The sequence below is a fragment of the Crocodylus siamensis genome, chromosome 7, assembly GCF_052110815.1.
Source record: "Crocodylus siamensis isolate JL-2025a chromosome 7, ASM5211081v1, whole genome shotgun sequence".
NCBI classification, from domain to species: Eukaryota; Metazoa; Chordata; order Crocodylia; family Crocodylidae; genus Crocodylus; species Crocodylus siamensis.
The window spans coordinates 87,059,204-87,083,874 of record NC_143401.1 but is presented as its reverse complement, the minus strand read 5'-3'; the positions used below and the strand labels follow the sequence as shown (position 1 = coordinate 87,083,874).

At 42.2% G+C, this 24,671-nt stretch overlaps 2 protein-coding genes across 4 annotated transcripts in view; one reads left to right on the top strand and one right to left on the bottom strand.

Moving 5' to 3' along the window:
* Positions 1 to 24,671, bottom strand: part of LOC149860090 (uncharacterized) — a 184,299-nt gene that overhangs the window by 42,818 nt on the left and 116,810 nt on the right. The window lies entirely within an intron of this gene.
* CCDC172 (coiled-coil domain containing 172) overlaps positions 1 to 24,671 on the top strand; it is a 40,016-nt gene that overhangs the window by 9,329 nt on the left and 6,016 nt on the right. The window contains exons 5-6 of the mRNA XM_090058329.1: positions 1,192 to 1,293; positions 3,361 to 3,463. Coding sequence (XP_089914455.1) covers positions 1,192 to 1,293; positions 3,361 to 3,463 — 205 coding nt within the window. The remainder of the gene's footprint in view (positions 1 to 1,191; positions 1,294 to 3,360; positions 3,464 to 24,671) is intronic.

The window sequence follows — 24,671 nt, the reverse complement described above, 5'->3', positions numbered from 1 at the left end:
TTCCATGGGAATTAAATGCACAAACACTTTGTAGGCCTAGTCTCTTACAGTGAGATTGAAAAGGATTGCATGACCTTGTTAAAATATATAATTTCTAATAGCAGATACTCTAACCACCTCTTTCTTTTTATGTCTTCTTGCTGACTGGGCAGTTAATTTTCATGGCATACAGGAACATGCATGTAACCCATATCTCTCCTTTCTTATGTATTAAAACAAGGGCTACGTGAACAGATTCAGTTCACATTTTCCCAGCAAAAGATGGCTCACATTCATAGCAATTAAATCCAGTGGTCTGGCAACATTAATGGCCAAAACCGTAAAAAATGAATCTCTGAGGATAACCCAACTTAAAAAACCTCATTCATCATGCACCTGACCCTCACATTTCCTGACTGCTGTTTACAGGTCACAGTAATAGGGTTGTCCATTTTAATTTCCACTTCTTGCTTCTTCAACTTTTGATCAAAGTGACTCCAGCTTTGACGTAGCTAATTAGGAGAATGCTGTCTCCACTAGTTGGCAGCTGTTGTATCTAGTAATTAACAGAAGTCAGTGAGGACATTTCCCACCTCCCCCCTCCCCCCAAAAAAACCAAAGAACCTATTTGTATTTAACACTTTCCTCTACGTCTAGCCTAGTCTAGTACTATGCCTTGCCATGTGTGTGACTCTGCTTTTTAAACTACATTTGTGTCTAGCACCAATTACACTGTCAGCAACAAAAATAGTAATATGTAACTAGAAATAATAATTCAGGAATATTATATTCCTTACCAAGCGTCATCAAAATATATGGCTTAAACATCCATGACACTAACGAAAAATCCTGACCTCAACATTGTCAGGCCTCTGAAAAAGCATTTGTCCAATCTAAGTGCACAGGTCATCCTCCTAAATAATTTGAGTAACACTTCAAAATAAAATATACAAAACTAATTTTTATTCAATCAACAAACTGTGGCTTATTTTATGAATGCTAAAAATAAATTTATTTTAAAACTAATGAATACATAATACCATATGTAATTTCTTGTAATTTGGGTTCTATAAGACTAATTGTAATTTTATCCTTAATGTCCTTTTCAAATATCTGAAGGCAGTTAGAAGTAGTTAAAGAGTGTTTAAGATTACATCATGAAGATTAAAACTATAATACTTTTTAATTTAAAATGTAATTATTTCCTCTTAGAAATGGAGTCAGTGGAACATAATAATGTTCAGTTAAATGCACTCCAGCTGCAGAAGAATGAATTAAAGCAGGATTTATTTACTCTTCAAAGCAAACTCAAAGGTATTCATGTGTTTGATAATCACTTGTTATGATAATTATTTTTGGTTTGATAAATACATTTGACAAATGATTTCTGTCAGGTTATTTTTCTCAACAGATTAGAGTAAGTCACAGAAGTAAGATTTTTGTATTCTTGTTTTATAGCCTAATTAGTCATTTTAAAATATGGCTACAACAAATACTGAGTTGTGATGAGATTTATACTTCTGTCACTGATAGAGAGCGTATAGGGGATTTTCTGAATTTTATTCCCATAAATATGAAAAATGAACTCCTACTTTTGCAGATAAAATAAATATATAAATTTAAAACTTAGTACATCAAAACGAAAATCAACCAATACATTCTTTCAAAAAGCCCATTAGGAATCTGTAATCAAAGTAAATCCTCCAAGTACTCAATACCAAATATTTATCTACAACATTTAACAAGCAATAAAACACTGAGGGTGTTGGTCTGAAAATTGAACAACTAAGAAATGGAGGCTATCATGGGCCAATCAGAAGATGAATGAGGATGATAATTCATGAAGGACCTTGAAAGCCAAGAGAAGTAGCTTATGGTGATGCAACAAATAAGCAGGAACCAGAAGAGGGATGCAAAAGGGGAGACATGGCCAAAACAATGGACTAGGACCATGGGTCTCAACCTTTTTAGACTCAGGGCACCCCTTGATAGACTTCAGGAACCTCTCAGAAAATGCCAGCTTATTGTTTTCACTTGCTTTTTGACAACAGAAAAATAATAGAGTAATTCTTCTGTCGAACAAGACTCAGAAGGATTGCTACTGGTCAGAAAAGTTTTTAACATTATAGATTCCTATACAACATCTCTAGGTTTACCTTGTGTGGCACCCTTGAAAGGATTTCAAAGCACCTCAGGATGCCACAGAGCCATGATGGAGAATCACTGGACTAAGAGAAAAACCTTCACAGCAGCTTTCTGAATTGATACAAGTGAGGCAGTATTGCAGCTATCAAAGAAAGAGAAAAGAATAATTACAATGATAAAGATGTGAAATAATTAATGAGCTGCGTGGCTAGATAGGAGAGAGGTGTTATGGAGAAAGAAGTGGCAAGACTTGGAGCCTGTAGGGGAATACCTAGGAAAAGCTTTTAGTCAAAGATGATGCCCAAGTTATGGGTCTGAAACAACAGACTGGGTGGTGATTGAGGAAGAAGGTAACACAGAGCATGAAACAGTAATGATTAAGAGCTTGACTTTAAACATCTTGAACCAGCGCTGACAAAACATTCATGAGTACATGGCAGAAAGACCACAATTCCAGTTTGGACAGAGGTAGGCAAGTCCAAAGCTGAGCGGTATATCTATGAGTTGTCAACACAGAGATAGTAATTGAATTTGTGTTTATATATGCAATTTCCCTGAGATACTATATATAGAGAAAAAAGGAGGACACTAAGGAGAGAACCCTATGGAGCCACACAGAAAGTTGGACTTGGAGAAGGACTGGGGGGGAAATTGAGGCAGATGCACTGAAAGGCAGCTAAAGATAGCAGGGAGAAGGGAAAAAACCTAGACAAGGACGGTATCATGGAAGCCAAGAGAACAAAAATTTTCAAAAACAATTACCATTGTCAACAGTGTTAAAACTGGCCAAGGAGGAAGGAGATGGAATATCAGTTCTAATATGCAACTTAAAGAACATTATATTACATAATTTACAGAATACAAATATTTTACTTCCATCAACTGTATAAAAAACTTTTAAAAGTGACATAACTAACCAGATTGTTCATTTACTATTGTAAATAGCATATATTACAACAGTTGAGCGATGAAAAAGTCAGGCCATAAGTTCTTTATAAGGTTAAATATTGTAGCATACAACTATTACAAGCATCCTGTAGACTCTGCAATTGCCTGAAATGTTGCAATTATATGCCAGTTAGAAATACAAATATTTGCATTTTAATTTTGTGTACTGTAATAGTTTCATTTCCATAGCAGCTTACACTTTAATAACTCATGAGTAAGAAAGGTAGGCTGCATCTGAATAGAAATATTTACCATATCTTGGTAAAAACACTCTCATTTTATGTTTAGATGTTGAAGAACAAGTCAGAGAAGCTGAAGGTATCACAAGATGTTTAAAAGCAGAAAGAATCAAAGCTGGTGAAAAACCTCAGACTGATACTGAGTGTTTAAGGTAATTATCATTAGTTTTTAGAAAGTCTTAAATTTGTCTTTCTAATTTTGAACCAGCCCAATCACATTGTGGCACTAGTACTGAGCCTGTTTGCCCATTCCTGCACAATATTCTTTTGAAGACAGACAAACTCATTCTAGTTTATGACAACAAATCCCATTATCCTTCTTTACGGCTCCCACTGAAATAAAAGGGCTTGATCTGTGTCAAGGAATCTACAATGCAACTTGGGTGAAAGAGCAAAAGTAATTTTTTAAGACACTTTTGCAACTTACTATCCTTGATCTATATGTGAGGGGAGCCAAGCCCTCAATTTACATCAAAGCGGTGGTGTCGTGTGGTGCATTGATTAAATTCTCCTTCATTACCCATTGCCATATTGGCTGCCAGTTACCTCCACAACCTCTATCAGATGTCCAGGCTTTTCAACTTAACAGAACAGAATTGCAGTCACAGCACCTCTGCACCAGTTGTGCAAGGCAGTAGGGAGATCAAGTTCACACAAATGCATGCTTGCTAAATCCTTTCCCTGTTCCACAGCTGGCCTGTCCATAGTGTGGCCTTCTTTTAATGAAGCTAATGCTTCATGCACAGCTGCACCCCTGTTTCTCTAAGAACAGATTTTCCTTGACTTTGGGGTCATGACTGACCACAAGATGAACATGAGCCTACAATGTGATACTCCTGCTAGTAAAGCAAGCAAAACGCTTGCTTGCATCTACAGATTCTTGTAAAGTAAATCCCAGGACATCATCCTCCCATTGTACTCGGCTTTGGTGAGGCTGCAGCTGGAGTACTGCATCCAGTTTTGGGCTCCACAATTCAAAAAGGATGTAGAGAAGCTTGAGAGGGTGCAGAGGAGAGCCACGCGCATGATCAGAGGTCAGGAAAGCAGACCTTATGATGACAGGCTGAGAGCCATGGGACTCTTCAGCCTGGAAAAGCGCAGGCTCAGGGGTGATCTGGTGGCCACCCCTGGTTCATCGGGGGTGCTCACCAGGATCTGGGGGAACATCTGTTCACCAGAATGCCTCAAGGGATGACAATGTTGAACGGTCACAAACTCCTACATGACCGTTTCAGGCTGGACATAAGAAAGAACTTTTTTTCTGTCCGAGCCCCCAAGGTCTGGAACAGCCTGCCACCAGAGGTGGTTCAAGCACCTACTTTGAACGCCTTGAAAAGACATCTGGGTATTTATCTTGCTGGGATCCTATGATCCCCACTGACTTCCTGCCCCTGGGGTAGGGGGCATGGTCTCAATGATCTTCCAAGGTCCCTTCCAGCCCTAATAGCTATGAAATCTATTAAATCTACCTAAACATAAAGTTCCACATTTTTATTACATACAGATCTTAATGCTACATTTTCGAGGTAGAAACCACAATAAAATACTAGACACATGTTACCACCCTGTTTTCTTTTCTGTGGCCTGCTCCATGAAATTCTTCTTGGATGTGTCTAAGTTTTTACCAGGTAGAGGAAAGGACCTCTTGCCACTAAAAGCCAGTCCAAAATTTTTGCCCATGAAAATATTTAATGAGGGGAAAAACAAAACAAAAATCCATTTGTTGTCAATTGCTGTATTTAAATTTTTGAGTTTTTGTGAAAACCAAAATATTTTGGCTGAAATATTTTAACAACAGATGATATCTTGCATACAGAACAGAATGTTTTTATGAAAAATTCATTAGGTTGAAAACCCCATTTTCTATCAAACAAAACTTTTGACAGGAAATGATCAATTGGACCCATTCCAAGGCTTTTTCAACCCCTTATACAGAGCTGATATGGTCAAAATTCCCTCTGAATAAAATTTAATTAGCCTGCATTGCTGCACACATTGGCAAAATTCCCAGTGTTCAACATATATATAGAAGACAAAATGTAAATAATAGCTGCAGCTGTTGGTCCATAAGGTGATGTTTTTATAATTCTCTTCTGCATTATTCATTCCATGTGGATAAATTAGCTAGTGTGATGTATGAAGTTGTCACCTTCTGAATACCATACTTCTCAGAGTTTACTGCTGAAATATCAGTTAATATCAAATCGGCGTAAGAAGCTTGCTAAAGAAGATTGTGTCTAAAGTAAAGTACTAGCACGAATTAGGATTACATTCAATCCCCTACCTCTGCCAGTGACTCACTTCAACACCCCAGACAAGTCATTTATCCGACCTGTGCTGCCTTTATCCCCATTTTAAAATTTAGGAAATAAACTCATGAGGGATTTAGTGCACTTTGCTCACTATTTGTAAAGTCATTTGACAGCTTTAGAGGAAAGGGACTGGAGAAGATAAAGCATACTAGTCTTCACAGATACTGAACCATCAGGCTTAACATGGAAGTCAAATCAATAGGAAATAAGGCTAGGTACATTGGTGAATTGATTTTTTTTTAATTTTATGTTATAGGTAAGCTTGTATCAGTTATAGGATGCATGGAATTTACAGTGGTGTGAGTAATAAAAACTGAGCATTCACTAATACATAACTAGACTTACAAAAAACCCTACTATGATCACAAAAAATCTGTTTTAGCACTTCACATACTGGCAGCCAAAATTCAGAGGACAGTTTAAAATAGCCCATAATTGTCTAAGTTAGTTTCTTTTCACTTTTTTTCTTTCTGGCCCTGGTGACTCATCAGACACTCTTAGACTCCTGTATCCTTAATGATATATTTCTTACACATCACCCGCTGAGCTAAAAGAGCATAAGGGAATCCAAGATGATTTCATTTACATGCCATTTAATATTAAATTATGGGGTAAAATCATGGAGACTGTAGACAAAAGGCAGCTAATAAGTATAATCACAACATCTTATACTTTCTCAGCCTCACCTCAGAATGAGTCATTTAACAATAAATACAAAATCGGAAAGGAATAGACGTTGGCTCGTAATTTGAGCCAAGAGTCACCATTCATTAAAATACCTTTCATTACTTTGCTTCATATTCTATAGCTGTATGTTCAACAAGAAACATTTTCTGGCCTTTCCTTCAAAGTGATAAGCTACATTACATTAAACAGCTCTTAATGCTGAATAAAAGAGGCAGAACATCAATACATCAGACACAAGGCTGACTCAGCAAGAAAATAAATGCACTTCCACATTTGTTTAGGGCTTGACTAAAACCTGGTATTTTGGCTGTGATTGGTATTTTCCTTATAAATTGAACAATTACAATATATTATATAGGAAATATTTTTAGTATAAAATCTGAGAAACAATTAACAAAGCAAAAAATATAGCAAGTAACAAAGCAACTTAGCTCAGTTTCAAAATTTAACTTTTATGTTATTCCTAGTAAAAGATTTCTATGTTGCTTGAAAGCAAAATCCACTTAAGGGACATTCAACCACAGTGGTACTTTACAGGCAGCAGCCTATTCTTTTTCCCCAAAACACAGGAAGTTAAACTTACTACACTAGCAGTTCTGTATAATTTTCTACTGAAATGTTTTATAATGGGGACATGATTTTGCATATATAAAAAATGGAGTTGATTTTTTGGTCCTGAACGCACAATTAGACCCACAGGCCACATCTGGATGAGAGAGCAAGTGCCTGTTGTGGCATCTCAAAGCAGTTTGAGATGCCGCAGGAGGCACGCCGCAAATGAAAAAATGTTCACCGTGCTGCAAATATGCAGTGCAGACTCTAAGTAAATCAGGAAATCCCGGTATCAAAAGAAAACACGCTGGAAAGAAGTGGTGGAGGAGTGTGCCCTGAAGCAACTGGAGGCTGGGTCCTCCAAAGAGACACTTCAGCTCCAGGCCAGAGTGTCTCTATGCCTGCTGCATGCCCCTGCTGCTCCAGCATGCTGCCCGTGTGCTAGAGGAAACAGAAGCAGGGCAAGGCTGGCAGCACTGACCCAGAGCCAGGTAAGCAGGGATGTGGGGGTGGGGGTACTGTGGGGGTGGGAAACTCTGTGGCAGGGGTGGGTCCTCCACCCACCTCCCCATGGCACACAGCCTCCCCTGCCCTGCACCCCCTGGCTGTAGCAGCCAGCAGCAGGCTCCCGTGTTGCTCATGAACTGCTGCAGGCAAAGTCCCCCAGCAGTGCACGGTGCCCTGAGACCCGGGGGCTACATATGGCACACAGACCCAGCCCACCCCACTGGCATGCACCTTCAAACAGGACCGGGCTGGCTCCTGCCACCACTTGGGGCTCCTGGCACTACAGGCAGGAGCCACACACCATTGGGCCAGGCTGGCTCCTACCTCCATGCGCTTCACATGCCATCAGGCTGGGCCAGCTCCTGCCTCCATGGAGCCACCCCAGGCCCAATGGCACTCAAGGCAAATGGAGGCAGAAGTCAATGCAGCCCAATACCACGAGACCCCTACCTGCAGTGCAGGGAGCCCCAGGTGGTGGCAGGAGCTGGCCCAATTCTGTTTGAAGGAGCATGCCAGTGAGCTGGGCTGGCTCCGTATGCCACATGTAGACCCCCAGGTCTGAGATGGCACCACACACTGCCCGGGGACTGCCTGAAGTAGGCCATGCATGCCATGCATGCCCTGAAGGTCCACTGCTGGCTGCTAGGAGGGGGAAGAGGAGGTCAGGGATCCCACCCCTCCCACACAGTTCCCCCATAACCCCCCCACACTTCCACCAACACCCCCACATCCACCAAGCCCCACATCCCCCCACAAACCTCACCCCTACCCCTATAGCCATCCAACCCTCTCCAAGCCCCCCCCTTCCCCACTCCTCCAAACCCCACATCCCACCACAAATCTTACAACCTGTGTGCCCAGCCACCAGACGGGACAAGACCTGCTGGTGGGAGCCACACCTGTAGGGTCAACTGAAGATCCAGGAGAAGCTGGGCAGAGTCAGAGTTATAGTTTCATAGGTTCTAGGGTCGGAAGGGACCTGAGTAGATCATCTAGTCCGACCCCCTGCCATGGCAGGAAAGAGTACTGGGGTCAAACAACCCCAGCAAGGTGTACATATAGCCTCCTCTTAAAGACCCCCAGGGTAGGAGCCAGCACCATTTCTCTTGCAAGTTGGTTCCAGATCCTAGCCGCCCTGACCATGAAGTAGCGCCTCCTGATATCTCCCCTAAATCTACCCTCTGCCAGCTTGTGACCGTTATTCCTGGTCACTCCTGGCAGTGCTTGGGGGAACAGGGACTTCCCCAATGCCTGCTGGTCCCCTCTGACTAGTTTGTAACAGGCCACTAGATCCCCCTTCAGCCTTCTCTTCTGCAGGCTGAACAGGTTCAGGTCCCATAGCCTCTCCTCGTAGGGCCTGCTGCCCCCTGATCATGCGAGTGGCCCTCCTCTGGACCCTCTCTATGTTGTCCACATCCCTCTTGAAGTGCGGCGCCCAGAACTGGACGCAGTACTCCAGCTGTGGCCTGACCAGTGCTGCATAGATGGGGAGTATCACCTCCTTGGACCTGCTTCAAATGCATCTGTGGGTGCATAACAAGGTACGGTTGGCCCTCCTGACTGCATCCCCACACTGCCGGCCCATGTTCATCTTGGACTCCAAGATCCTTTTCTGCCTCTGTACTGACAAGAAGGGAGTTCCCCAACCTGTAGGTATGGTGCCGGTTGTACCTCCCGAGGTGCATCACTTTGCACTTGTCGGTGTTGAATCCCATCCTATTCTCATCCGCCCACCCTTGTAACCTGTCCAGGTCCGATTGCAGCCTATTCCTCCCTTCTAGTGTGCCCACATCCCCCCACATCTTAGTGTCATCAGCAGATTTGAACAGGGTGCTTTTTACCCCCTCATCCAAGTCACTGATAAAGATGTTGAACAGTGCGGGCCCAAGGACCAAGCCCTGCGGAACCCCACTGCCCACATCCCTCCAAGTCGAAAATGACCCATCCACCACCACTCCCTGGGTGCGGCCCTCCAGCCAGTTGGCGACCCAATTGACTGTGTGGGTGTCGACACCACAGCCCCTCAGTTTCTTAATGAGAACGGGGTGAGAGACAGTGTCGAAGGCCTTTCGAAAGTCCAGGAACACTGTGTCCACTGCTACCCCTACATCTAAGGATTTGGTGACCTGGTCGTAGAAGGCCACCAGGTAGCGACAGGACCTGCCGCTAATGAACCCATGTTGGTTGCCCCTAAGCATAATCTCCCCTGCTGGCCCCTCGTGGACATGTGCCAGAATAATTTTCTCAAAAAGCTTGCCCAGGATCGAGGCAAGACTAACTGGCCTATAGTTTCCCGGGTCCTCCTTCTTCCTCTTTTTGAAGATGGGAACCACACTGGCCCTCTTCCAGTCCTCTGGCACCACACCAGAGCACCATGAGTACTTGTAAAGCCATGCCAGGGGTCCTGCAATGACCTTAGCCAATTCCCTCAGTACTCTAGGGTGGAGATCATGCAGACCAGCTGATTTGAATACATCCAGTCCCTCCAGAAGTTCCCTAACTAGTTCCTCACTAACCCTTGGCTTAGGTGCGCCTCTCCTGGGGCCTGAAATGGGCCCGGGGGGCGGGGGGTGACTGTTCCGGTCCCTGCTTAGGAAAATGGAGGCAAAGAAATCATTAAATATGTTGGCTTTGTCATCTGGTGTGATGGCCAAATTTCCTAAGGCATCCTGCAGGGGCCTCACATTACCTGGAACCTTCTTTTTACCACCTATGTATTTAAAAAGGGACTTCTTGTTGTCCTTAATCCAGGAAGCTAGTCCCAGTTCCATCTCTGCCTTGGCCTTCCTGACTGCCCCCCTGCATCCCCGAGCCACCACAGTACAGTCCTCCCTTGTGATGGCCCCTCCCTTCCATTGGGTGTGTGCCTCCCTTTTAGCTAGGAGACATTCCCGGATGCTTTTGGTGAGCCGTGGGGGCTTTTGTGCCCTCCTGCTCCCTTTGATCCGTGCTGTGATTACCTCCCTTTGGGCTTGGAGGATCGTCTCCTTAAGGAGCGACTGCTCTCCTTGGACACCTGGCTCCCCTCCCCTCCGTGACCTCAGTGCTTCCCCAATTATTCTTCCTACCTCATTGAAGTCCGCCCTCCTGAAATCTAGGGCTGCTGCCTTGCTGTAGGCCTTTGCCACCTTGCGCTGGATGGTGAATTCCAGCAGGCGATGATCACTGGCGCCCAGGTGGTCTGGTACCTGCAGCCCCCTCACCAGGTCGTTTCGTGTGGCCAGCACCAAGTCCAACAAGGCATCTCCCCTGGTGGGGCAGTGCACATCCTGGGTTAGATGGAGGTCCTGCATTCTGGCTAGGAACCTACTTGAGCCAGACCTGGCTGACTGCTCTTCCCAGAAGATGTCCGGAAAGTTCAGATGCCCCATTATGACCACATCCTTTAACTTCACTACCTCCGTGACCTGACTTAAGAATTCCTAGCTGAGCTCTTCCCCTTGATTGGGAGGTCTATAGTAGACCCCTGCCGTTAAGTCTCTTTCCCCTCGACTGCCTTGTATTCTAACCCAAAGCACTTCAGAGTGCCCCTCCTCTGATTCTTTGTTAATTGACGAGGATGTGTATTCCTCCTTAATATAGAGTGCCCCAGGTGACACAATTAGCCTCACACCAAAGTGCATGTTCAGGCACACGTGCTGGGGTTCAAATCTCCAGCACAAATTTGTGCTGCTACTATTTGAGCTGCTGCAAGTGCACATGTCTGCATGTGAGGATGTGCCCACATGTGTCTGTCTGCCCTGCTGAAGTAAAATGACCAGTGCCAATGAGGAAAAAGGGGAATGTTTCTCAGTTGTGTTAGCTTAAGCAGATTTGGTTATTTTCTACAGAGAACCCTAAACAATTCTTACTCAGAATTCAAAAGTCATATTAGCTGGTCATTTTGAAGCCTAAGTGCTCTATAATACAGCTTCAAATGTTTTAGCTTGTTTCCTAATGGGGATTTTCAGTCATGTTAAAATAATTTGATTGAGTCAGTGTGATAGAAAAACAAATCAGGGTACGGGAGCTCCACTTGAATATGTTGATCTGCTTATGCAGAATTCATTGCAGGAATGGAACTTAGACCCAATTATGGAATAACAAATCTATAGACCTTCCTATAAAATAGGCAATAAAATAGACAAACATATGGACTAAATACAGACAGTCAAAAAGCCTAAGGCTGAATCGATTCAATCTTTGCCGTTTACTCTAAGCTACATAGCTTGACCCAATAAGCAAGTGAACAGACATTCACTTTTGGTTCTGGAAATGCAGCCACATGCCTACAGTAGCCCATGCCAGAAGTCAGGAGGTGCTAGGGCATGGCTCCCTTTTCAGTTGAAGCAGACAGTTGAGCCAAAGCTAACCTGGCCACCCTGCAAGAGGGGTTTTGAAGAAAATATGCTAAAATTTCTTCTGGCTTTTTCTGATGCATGCAAGCACTGAAACAAACCGTTCTTCTAAAAATGGAGTATATTAATGTATTCTCACCCCTAGAATTGTGTCTGTAACACATGAATAGAAAGCAAGTCTCTGATTCATGAACTTATAAGTCATTAAAATACCTTGGAAGCAGGAAACGCTCATCTATCTGTGAATTTGCCACAATCGTATCTCTGATAAAGGGCGACCTGCTACCCGACTGCTACTATTACAGTTTATATATGCTTACTATTTACTTTCCATAAGTAATGTTTTATTTCTGAGCTTTTAAAACTTGTAAGATATCATGTATGTGCTATTTATCCTAAACTGGACGTACAAGACATATTGATCACCTATTTTGCATTATACTCATAAATTAATCTTCACTGGAATGATAGTGAACAGTCCAAACTTTTTCACAGTTTCTGATAACCTTTAAATTATTTTGTGTTGGGGGGGGCGGAGAAGGGGTAAATAGATGGACACAAGGTTGACATGGCCTGCCACACAAATATTTGTGCTGCTGTGGAGTTTATTCCAGGCTAATAGGGGCACATGTGTAGACACCAAGACATTTACTATGGAGCTACTTAGTCAACTCCACAGTAAATGTCTCATTTAGATGCACCCTATGACTTTCCCAAAGTTAGTAAAAGGTTGAAAAGTAGCAAAATAGAAAAAAAAAGGAAAGGGAAAAAGGGGGCATTATTTATTGTACGGTACTTACTTGCAAAAAGGAAAAGAAAAATGAAGAGACAAAGCAATGAAAAATCTGATTTTGCTTTAACATGTTTTCTGGAAAAAAACATGAAAATCAAAACCCTCTTTAAACTTACTAACTGTGAAACAGTTTTTACAATTTTCTTTAGTTTTTATTAACTTTACTTACTTAGAGTAAATGGTGACTCATATGGCTTCAAGGATTTGCACAATCCAAAAAATGTTATCATTACAGGGCCAATGCCCTGTAAAATTCTGAAGCATTCTTTTCAATTTCTGTGGGTATACATATAATATATATATATATTGCACATGAGGCAAAGACAGCTGTGATGTCATTGACTTAGGAGTGTTACTGCCAAAAAGAATATTTAAGTGGTTGAAAAATAATTTTCATTGCACAGCAATGAAATTTTGCATTCAAAGATTTTAAATGATTTTGTTCTTTTCAGTTTTTCTTTTTTTCATTCCTTCACCTCTTTCAGTTTTATTTTTCCAATGTTTTCATTTTACCACTGAAAAAGGAAAGAAGACAAAATAAAAATTGAAAGCTGAAATAAAATCATATTTTTTAGAAAAAATGGAAACTTTAATTTGACATAATGAACAAAAAGGCCAACATATCTATAGTATCCCAAAGGGAATTCTGGCAGAAGGTAGGGCAGGGCGGTGCCTTAAAAACTAACCTATTCAGAAAGGCAGAACCTTTTGCAAGTGACAGCCTCCTTTGTGAGATTCTATGAGTATTGTCAGTTTTACACGATTTTTGACAAATACTAAAGCAGAGCTTCAGAAACCTACATGTTCTGTTAGTCTAGAAGCAACACTATAGTTATTCCAATTTGAATCTGCTACCCACATATCATTAAAACTTGGCATGCAGCATGCATGAAAAATGACATTACTCTTTTGTATAAAATACCAGGTGCAAGAAAAAAATGTTGCCTCACTTCCTACCCGAAGTACTAAACACATCCTATGCACAGAGTTCCTCCCTTCCCCTCATGTGTCCCTTCTGCTTCAAAGCAGCCTAAATGCATGGATGTATTTAGGATAAGGACTAATGCCTTTAAATCAAGATTCCTATTTCAGTCATTTATTCTAAAATAGCAGCCCAAAAAGAGAATAGCAAGAAAGAAAAAGATCCTAGGTATTTAGGATCTTTGCACACATCTGATTTACCTCCCAGATGACAAGCAACTGCTCCACTACTTTTCTAATGAGAAAATCATAATAGAAAAAGTATATTAGTATAGGTTCTCTAACCGGTATGGTATCTTTATATGGTATTTGGCTTAGTTATAGTCTGCTTAATTATTTAGTCAGGTAAATATTATCCATCTTGTTTTACACTTTCATTTTAGAACTATATGTTGCCACACACTGAATCAGCTAGGAGAATTTTTAATTAAAAGATGATTTGGATCAGGCTAGGACAGTTTCTAATTGAAATCAGTATTTCCTACACTGATCCATTATATAAGGGAATCTGGGAATAAACTGTTCCTTGGAAGGCTGAAGTGCTGTACAATTAAGCAGCTTGAAAACAAAAGTGAAACACATGAAGTCAGTTTACATTATTTTATGGATCAAGGTACTGTTTACTTGCCTAATTAAAAAAAAAACCTAGCTTTGCTTCTTATGTTTTAGATTATAGGAAAATAAACCTCATTACTGAAATCATGAACAAGCAAATGATGCCTTCCTTCACATAAATCATACAAGAAATTTGTCCAGTAGAGCTGAACAAATGCTTCATATTAACAGTGGTTTGCCTAAGGCCACGATTCTGGTGGTTTTCAGAAAATATTTGCAATTTAACTTTATGTTAAATTTTATAAGTAGGAAATATTCATGTCTAGGTAATATATGTTATGCAAAATGAGTTTTTAATGACAATCTGCCCATTGATTTTCCAAGATTTTTTTATAGCAGTGCCTGGTAGACTATTATAGGTAGAACTCTGTCAGTGTTTCCATTATGACCTAAAGCATGGATTTACCAAAGGTAGATTACCAGACTAACCTGATACCTTTCTTTGCTAAGGTACCTAGTTAATTTTCTAAACAAGTACAATACAGTAAAGCTCCTCTACCTGGACTTCAATAAAATATTTGATACAATGATATTCACGGAAATTATTAGTTAACGTAGGGAAGCATTTAGAAGATGAGCAAAAAAGTGGCTAAAGAGGAAACAACAACAGTTAGTATTGAAAGGGCAAGTATGGGGCTAGAGCTGGAGTGGGACAATATGGTCTGCAGGCTGGATCTGGCCCATCAAAGGATTTTGTCCAGCCCACAGCAAGTCACTCAGCCCCTCCTGGCCTGGGTGCAGAGGGCAGCCTAGGCTGTGGTGCATGCAGACGGTCCCATTTCCCCTGGGTGTGCAGCAGAGCTTGGGTGGCGTGGCAGCTAGACTCACTTCCAGGCAGCCCCCACAGCAGCAGCTCCTTCCAGCTCCCTCTGCCAGTCTCTGCTGCTGCCACCACTGGACCCAGTCCCACCTCAGCCCCTCCACCCAACACCTACCACTGGGAGCACCTACAGAGACCAGTTGAGACCCACGCAGGCAGGGCGCATGGCCTGGCAGATGGAATGGGGCCACAGGTGGGCAGGGAGCAGCAGGCACGCCCTGGCTGCCTGCGGTCACATCCCATCTGCCTGGCCGCATGCCATCATACACAGGTCCTGGCCAGTCTCCATAGAGACCCTGGGATAGCTGGGCAGTGACAGCGCAGGGCCGGGGCCCAGGGCAGAGCTGCAATCTACTCCCCGCACACCCGCGCCCACAGAACCGGCACCTGTTGTCGGGGCACATGGGGAGCACATTGCGGCTCTGCACCAAGCCCCAGTTCCATGCTGGCATTGCCCCACAATCCTGATCCCAGTCCTAGACCTGCCTGCCTATCTGGCTCCCAGATGCTGCTCCCCAACCACCCGTGGCCCCATCCCATCCACCTGGCTACTTAAGAAGTTTTAGTGAGCTGTTGTAGGCATGGGGTGGAGGGGTGGGAGGTATGCTGATCCAGTGCAGCAGGGCGACAGCTCACCAAAACTCATAAAATGGCCCTCAGGTCCAAATAACTGCTCACCCCTGGGCTAGAGGGAGGTTATGCATGGAGATCCTCAAGGACTGGTTTTGGCATCCAACTTGTTTCATATTTTAATTAATGACCTTGCCACTAAAAAAAATATAAACATGCTAATACAAATGCAGAGTGGGATCAGAATATCAGACGGGAAGGACTGAGAACTAGAGTAACAGAAATGTGATGAAATATTATAATAGAAAAGAACAAGGTCAGGCACTGAGGGACTACTAAGATGAATTTCTGCTACAATCTGAGAGCTTGTCAATTGGAAATAAGAGAGGAGAAAGAAGATTTGAGGACACTACATGATCCCAGGATGACTACAATCCAGCAATGTGGCTGTGAAAACAGCAAATGCAATCGTATGACATATATGGGGAGGTATTTCTAGTACAGACAGAGAAATATTAATATCACAGCAGGGGGTAAGTGCCCTGAAATAGAGAGCTCAATTCCAGCTGCTTCTGTTCAAGAAAGACTGCAGAGAAGCGTCCCTAAGATGATCAAGGAAAAGAACTTACTTGGCAGGTAGAGACCAACAGCTTAGCTAAGAAGACCAAAAATTAAAAACATACACAAAAACTGACAGGGTAAATTTTAGTGTTCCCCAGACACTGACATCTATCTGTTTTGAAGTGTTTGATGCTTGTACATTTAACTTTCTCCTGCAGCCTCTTTTTTGTAAAAGAACTGGCAACTACTAGGGCACAAATTATAAAGATTTTATAAAGGTCTTGGGAAGAAATCAACCTCCCTGCATAGAGAGTAAATTAATTGTAGTTAAACTGTGTTTTTATATAACAAGTCCTTTCACAGAACCAAGATTTTAACCACTGATATAATGATTTTAAATTAGAATATTGATAATATTCTTACAATAATTATATCCTTAAATATGAAATTATTTCTGTGTCTAAATGCCTAAGTAATTTGCTAGGTTAACACTATGGGCTATATCCTCTTCTGGCTTAAACTGTTATGGCACCTCCACAGTCAACAAAAAACTCTCTGAAAGGAAAAACCCATCCTATTAAATATTGCAAATATCCCTTTTTGTATTTTAGGCTCATATGTTTCCCTATTATAGTGTCACAAAAAATTAAGCTGTTCACTAGGGGTGTGCAAAGCAGGCCCTATTCAATTCGGATTTGGCCTAAATAAGGGAAAGTGGTTCGATTCGTTGATTGGGATCACTGTCCCTGATTCCATTCGGCCGAATCCAAATCTGAAGATTCGATGCTGATTCAGAGAATCAGCAATTCAGACATAGACACAGCTTTAAGTGTTTTTTCTACGTAGCTCCAGATAGCGTGGCTTGTGAACGCTGCGATGCTGGGGTGCATACAGCATCCCCCAAGAGTGCGGGGGGGCCCCCTCCATGTGCTCTGTGGCAAACCCAGAAGTGGGCCAGAAGTACTTCAGGTCCACCTGTGGGTTTGCCAGGGAGCACGCAGGGGGCCCTCCCTGCACCCCCTCAGCTCAGCGATTGGCCATGGGGGGGTTCCAGGTCCCCCCCCAGACCCAGGACACCAGCCGCTGAGCCAGGGGTGTGTGGAGGATCCCCCTTGCGTGCTTCACAGCAGACCAAGAAGTAGACCAGAAATGCTTCTGGTCCACTTCCAGGTCTGATGCTGAGCGCTCTGGGGACCGCCCCCCTGCTCCTGTGGGATTCTCCATTCGCCCCAGCATCACAGTGTTCACGAGCCACCTGCTACCTACAGGCATGTAGAAAAAATATTTAAAGCTGTGTCTATGTCCAAATTGCCGAATCTTGTGGAATCTCTCCGAATTGATTTGGAGGGTTTTGATTTGATTTGGAGAGATTAAAGGATCCTCTGATTTGATTCAGATTCAGAGATTCAGCCACTGAATTGGGCCAAATCTCCGATGAACTGAATCAGGGACCAAAGTTTCACACAACCCTACTATTCATAAGCATGCAAAGGAATAGCATAAAGACACCATCAAGCCATCAACATTCCTATAATATAAATGGCACTAAGGTCTTCTGTTTGCTCTTGGCTAAGGGGTCAACTTCACTCAAAATATGCCGTAGGAAAAAGACTAGCATACACAGGAGACAATCATTCCCCCTTCCCCCCCCCAAAAAAATTCAAGAAACTTCTGTTACAGGATCACCCCAAGCATACCTACAAGTCAGTAACCTTTCTTCAGAAATTTTCTAGGACCTGAAGATATATATTTTTAAAGGAACTGCCCTCACTTTTCTAGATGCGTTCTAACTAATGCCTTATATATGAGAGAATCGGCACTTAGATTCGCAAGTGACACAGACCTAAGCTACTTAATTTTACCTAAAGTATTTCCATCTCTTTTGATTACATTTAATTCCCAAAACTGTACATCTGAGTAGCCTGTTTACTTTTGTTACTGCTAATACAACACTCTGTTTCATCTGATATTATTTACTATTCACTCTGGTATTATTTACTATTACTATTAGATCGCTTCTTAATTAGTTTCCTCTAGTTCTTCTCCATCAAGCATGTGCTTTTTTAAATTTATTTGTTCAACCCAAGTGCATGACTTTACATTTTGAGATACTGGATTTCATTTGAGACTCATTCTTCCTCACCTTCAATCAATTTATAATATTCTGAAATTTATTGCCTTCAACTTTATCAACAACCACCTCTATTTAGCTGCCATCAGCAAATTACAGATACCCAAGGATTTTAATTTACTATCATTTAAGTAAGCATGATCCCAGCATTAAACTTGTCTCAATACCTTAGCTCCATTTGGACTCATGACTATAAATCAGAAACCTGTATATTCTTTCCTCCAACCAGTATTTAATCCAGGTCATCATCATAAATACCCTAGCTTTTAGCCATTCTGATTAGCCACACCTCTGAAAATGCAATAAATGGTAAAATCAAGGTAGATTTGCCATAACCACTTTCATTTTGGTTTTTGGGTACCTTTCTAGAGAACTATCAGACTAGTCACAAGCTGTATTTTCAGACCATGTTGGGCATTTCTCTGTACCCTGCTTTCTAAGAGGATAGCACTTTTACCCTCTTTTAATGCATTCTAATGTTTTTTCCCAGAATTAAGTTAGGCATAAAATGGAAGTGAACAACAGAGAGGAAGGTAAGAAAAGATGGGGAAAACATTCCATTAACATCAACAAAGTTTCATAAAAAGTTGTAAGCAATATGAAAGAGGAAGTACCAATACCAATGATAATGCCTTTCTCTAATGGCAGAAGCAGTAATGGCAGAAGCAGCAAGAAAAATAGAACACTCTTTTTGCTTTCAAGGTTAGGGACAGACATTACACATAAATCGGTTTTTAAGTGATCAGAAACTGATTTAAACCTGCAACAGAGCCTATGTTCAGTGCACATAAACTAGTTTGAAAATGGCTGAAACTGGTTTGAGATAAACCCGGTTGAATGTAGTATCAGACTTAACTGATGTGGGTCCAACCAGTCTATGCAACGTCTGTCCTAGACACCTTGCTGGTTTAAGGTAAATCAGACTCCTCCAGCATTGTTGCACACTCTCTGGGCTAGGCGGGGCCTTCTGCTCCACAGCAGAGCTGGCCCCTCCCCTCTGCTCCCTGACTGCAGCTCTGGCAGAGAGTTGCAGGCACAGCAGCATCTGTCTGGCTTCCTTCTGCTCTCCCCCTCCCCTCATCACTCTCTGCCTTACACAGACAACTCAGCATTAGCTAGAAGACCACATGCTGGGTACGGTACGGCCCGTGCTGCAGCGGACAGCAGTGTCAGTGTAGGGCTTTTTGGAGCTAATCAACAGCTCAGCTGGTAATGTCACTCCTTTCCTTCTTTCTTTAAGAGGAGCTTAAACTAATGAGAGGCTGTTTGTTTATTTATAGGGTGATAAATGCTGATAACAGAGTTGGTACATGCTCTATTATCAAGGAGAGGGGGAACCCCTCCCCAATCCTACCGGGGCCTGGCCATACCCTGCTTCAGCTCAGCCCTGTGCAAGGGAAGGAAGGGCTGCTGTGGCGTTCCCCCCAGCTTCTAGTCTGAGCCACTGCAGGCATGTGTCTGCATGTTTGGGAGGTCCGTACGGTTACAAACTGATTTAGCCTAGCCAGGTTATATTAACCTGCAAAGAGCAAATTAATTCAGGCTCAGGCTTTTTGAATGTCTGTCCCTAGCCCAATTTATTAGTAAAAGAAAAAAAAAAGGTCATCACCCCCCTGTACTCAGAGCAGAAGTTCTCTCTTTGCAACTGTCTATATCAATGCACTCTCAGAATGCAAGATTCGCCCTCCAGATTTTTGATGCACTCACATGAATCTGTGAGATGACTTTTCAGATAATTCTGTTTCCTCAGAACTATTTTATTCACAGTTCAGTTTGACATTACCAACTTCTATTGACTTGACACCTATTTTTCTCACTTGCTTGGTGCACATGTAGCTGAACTGCAAAGACGATGCATAAGAAACACAAACACTAATGATATTTAATAGCTTTACTTTTTTCCAAACTTAAAAAAAAATCCAACCAACCTGATGGATTCTTTGTTTTTTTACCTTCACCTCTTTGTCCTATTTACAGTAATCCTGACTGCTTGCAAATGTAAAAAAAAAAAAAAAAAAATTTCTTTGTGCTCCCATGCTGAACCCAGCCCCCAGCGCATACCCAGAAGTAGCAGCGTGTTACTTCGACCCGGCTGTGCAGTATCTGTATAGATCAGGCGCTTTAGTGGGGCTTTATTGACACTTTTATCAAATAACTGATTGAATCCCCACTGAAGCGCCTGATCTATACAGACACTGCAGAGCTGGGTCAAAGTAGCACACTGCTTCTTCCAGTAAAGCACATTTTTCCCCCCCATGTCTGCAAGCAGCCCTTATACCTAGATTCTGCCACTCTTATTCATGCTTATTTCTGAACAGTTTTCTTACAGCTTTGTTACACAGTCATTTTAGGTGACTTCTGGAGCTCTTAACCCCTGGATTGGTGCATGCCAAAACATTTTAGGTGGCTTAAACCATTCGTTGTTGGGGTTTAAATTCCAGCATTCCAGATCAGGATATCTCTAATCCACCTAATTTTAGTCTTGTCCCATTAAGGTGTGGCCACTCTCCACAGCTGTTCTGCCCAACTTGAAGTCCTCCAGCATCCTGGGATGCAGTGGCCCCTCCTGAGTCAGGGCAAGTGGGCACACCGGGAGGCAGTGGGGCCTTGCCTGCATGTTGAACAGAGCAAGTGCTGCAGCCCCAGAGCACCCAGTGGTTATAGTGCATCCCGCTACCGCTCAGACCAACTCTGCTCCCACGCAGAGCAGCTGCCTTCTGCTACCCTTCACCTAGCTTGCTCTGTCCAAAGGGAGCAAATCCAGTCCAAGTGCCAATGGGAGGCACCAGCTCCCACCCGCCACTTGAACCAGCTTGCTCTACTCACCAGGAGTAGAGCTGGTCTGAGCAGCTATGGAGGAGGGTGCAGCGGTGCCTCCTGTTGTTGCTCAGGCTGGCTTGCTGTGCTCGGTAGGAGCAGAGCTGGTCCAAGTGGTGGTGGGAGGCACCACAGCCACTGGGCACTCCAGGTCTGTGGCACTTGCTCTGCCTGGCAGGATCAGCAAGCCAATTCTACCTCTGCTCACTAAGCCCCTATTGGCAAGTCACAGCTGTGCAGGTGACACAGTCGGAGATAGTTTTTCACCTTAAAGTACAACTGCTCCACTAAGCTGACGAACACTAAGCCCATTAACATTTGTGCAGCATTCACTGTAAGATGTAACAAGACCCTTAGCAACTAACCTCCCTGAAAACAGTGAAACCACTCACATAGGACTTAATTCAACTCTCCTGGGCTATAACTGGTTTGCATTGGGCTTTTATTACTCAGCCTGAGTAAAGCTTACATAATTAAGCGCTAACCTGTTTTGTGTTGAGCTTACACAAGTTTACATATAAAAAAGCCATAAATGAAGAGAAGGGAGGAAAGTTTTATATGGGTATTGATCATTTGAAAGGCAAATGAGGTAGTAATAATGCCAGTGGGTTTAATAAGTAAATGGAATATTCCCTGAGAGTGTCTATAGCAGTACTAATCTCATTTCTTTAAAGATACGTTTGGGTTGATGAGCCCTTCAAAGTCTTTGAAAAGAGAAAAAATGCTAAAACTGAAGTCACAATGAAGGATTGAATTACCTAAATTTAATACGATTTTGTTTTCAGACTTTTTGGAACAATTTTAACCTTGTCATTATCAGGGGAAAAGGAGAAATGCCCTATTAATCTCTGTTCTTGCGAGAGGTACATCTCATTCCTGTCCTACAAGTAACTGAGAAACTATCTGTTCTGTCTAGACAATGTATTTCCATAGATAACTGGTTTGCACATCTAATTTGATAGCAAAAGGAAGACTATATGAATGTCTTCCTTATCTTACTACTAAAAAAGAGAAAGCTAAATCTACTTCCAGGTTATGCATTATTTTGAATGTTTCTTTTGTCTCTGCACTCTTTCTGGTAAAACTTCATCATTTATTCAGTAACTCAGGCGTCTCCACAGCATTGATTGTGTTGCCTGTATCTTAACAGACGTCCCCTGTTTTGTGAGTATAATATTCCTGGCACATACTGTAATTACACAGCTTCCAAATAAGAAAGGGGAAAGACTTGAAAGTAGAATCAATTGATTAATGCAAAAATTCACCTCTACATTTGAATTACTTTTGCTGCTGTCCCCTATAAAGGAAAAGTATCTATAAGGGATTCTGTCTCTACCCTGGAGCATAAAAGTTTTTCTAAAATGTTTTAAATAAAATATATGAATAATAATTTCACATTTAGTACCTTACAGTTTCAAAGCACTTCACAGATTGTAGTTCTCTCTCATAAGAAACCTGAGAGATAGACAATGAAGGTGCTGATTCCCTCCAGGGCATTTTGCCTACAGTATGCCAACCTCCCTTTGCGGCACCTCCCGTAGGAATCATGCCCATGGCAGCCTTCTTAGAAAACGAACATACACACAGATCACTTTAAAAGTAACAGGCCACACCTTTTCTGAAACTAAACTAACTAAAGTAGTGTTTTTGCTTTTCCTAAATAAATTTTGCTTTTAAGATGTGGGAATCAAGGAAAACAAATGCACATGAGCTTTACTCCAGAATAGACTAATTAGCTCTACAGTAAAGCATCACTGTCTACATGTGTGCCAGCATTAGGGCACAGGAAACTAATTAACTCCACTGTCAGGGACAGTACTATCTTATGGCGGAATAATTTATTGCACTGAAATGCATGCATAGTAGCTGACTGCAAGTGCAAATTATGCCCAGTCAGCCCAAGCAACAGGAGGCCAGACTGCTGCCTGCTGCCTAGCCACAAGGCACTTGTGACATTGTGCCCCAGCCAGCCCCTCCACTGCCTGACGCTGCCACTCAGAGCCCAGGGCTGACCCCCTCCCCCACCCCACCAACCCAGGCTTGCTCCACCCCAGCTTAAATTGCTGCTGCCCCAGGCACACATGCAGATGTTGCACCCAGGAGCAGTTTACTCCAGCTCAAACTGCTTCAGAGTTTATTGTTTCGCATTAACTGCATGTGTAGGTGCACCCACGGAGTAAGACATTAAGAGCCAAAACAAGTTATTCTGATTTAAATCAGAGTAACTAAGATCTGAATCTGATCTTAGACTTGGAAATTATTTTCTCTGTTCTATGAAAAGAGCCTGTGAACCAGCATGTTACATTTTATTACAGCACCATACACATTGCCTCATAGAGCATAATTTAAAGCTCCCATTTGTCATATCACAGGTATATATATGTTCACAGAGGGAAATGTTTCTGTGAACAGTTGAATTTTCCATCTTCCTCTAAACAGAGTATATCCTTTCATTCCATATATGGCACCAGTTTCTCCCATTTCTGAGATTTGTCTCCACTGGCAACATGAATAGACATAAACAATCTTTAGTCTCTGTCTTAGGCTATGACAAATCTAACCATTCTGTGTCCCAGATAAGTTGTTTTTACTACATTAGCTTCTCATTGCTTTTCTTTCATTTTTACCAAAGCCATTTCTATGGTGAACACTACTAGTCCGTGAAAGAGATGCTCTGCCCATGTTAGGCTGGCCTAAAGAAATGTCATCTATAAACAAGGCTTAATGTCCTTATTTCTTCTAATATCCATAATAGTCACATTTGCACATGCTCTGCGCTCTTGATAATCTACCATGCGCTTCAAAGCCCAGAACATAGTGGTGAGGGCTCAAAAAAACCTTTTTCCAAGTTTTTGTTTGTTTCTATTGGGAGGGTTAATAACAATGGAGAAGAGTGCATCAAAGAAGGAAGAATGAAAATACAAGTCTTTAAGAACACTAGGAAGTGGGGAAAAACCTGAAAAGAAAATTTAAAACACAAACTGGACTCTGTACTACAGATAAAAAGGAATAATTATCAAGGTGTTGCTGCTTCTCATGGAGTGGCTTTGCAGTTAGCCAAAGCAACGTAACCACACAGTGACAAGGGTCCAATATGAAAATGCACAACTGCAACAGCCAAGGCACTTTGTGATGAGAAGATGGTGAAAAATCTTTAAAACAGTTTCACACACTCCCATCAGAGAGTAACCAGGAGAACTGAAGATATGAGCAATCGGTAATGAGAAAAGTTATTGCACAGTGTCAAAAGGTGCTGCTATTTTTTGGGATCGTTAAACAAAAGCATTGACCAAATTGATATGCCAGCTTCTCATATTTATCAGAACGCTAGAAGAAGTGTTCTCAGTAGAAGAGGAATTGCTATGTCTGATTTATTGATTTATTTATTTATTTTTTACACGCTACTATGAACAGAATAGAAGCTCTTCAGAAAAGGAACACAGAGGTTTTAACAAATGGCATGGTCAGTGTTAGGGCTATTGTCTGATGGATTATCAAATCTTCTGAAAAAGCCTGGCATATCACTTGCCCCCTGATTCACTGTGTAAATCACCAAGAATCTTTGGTGTGGGAAATGGGTGAAACATGCTAAACATGGGTGAAACATGGCTTTGGCAACCTTCACAACCACTTTCAATCTCATTCATAGTGGGAATAAACTTTGTTACACAGAAAAT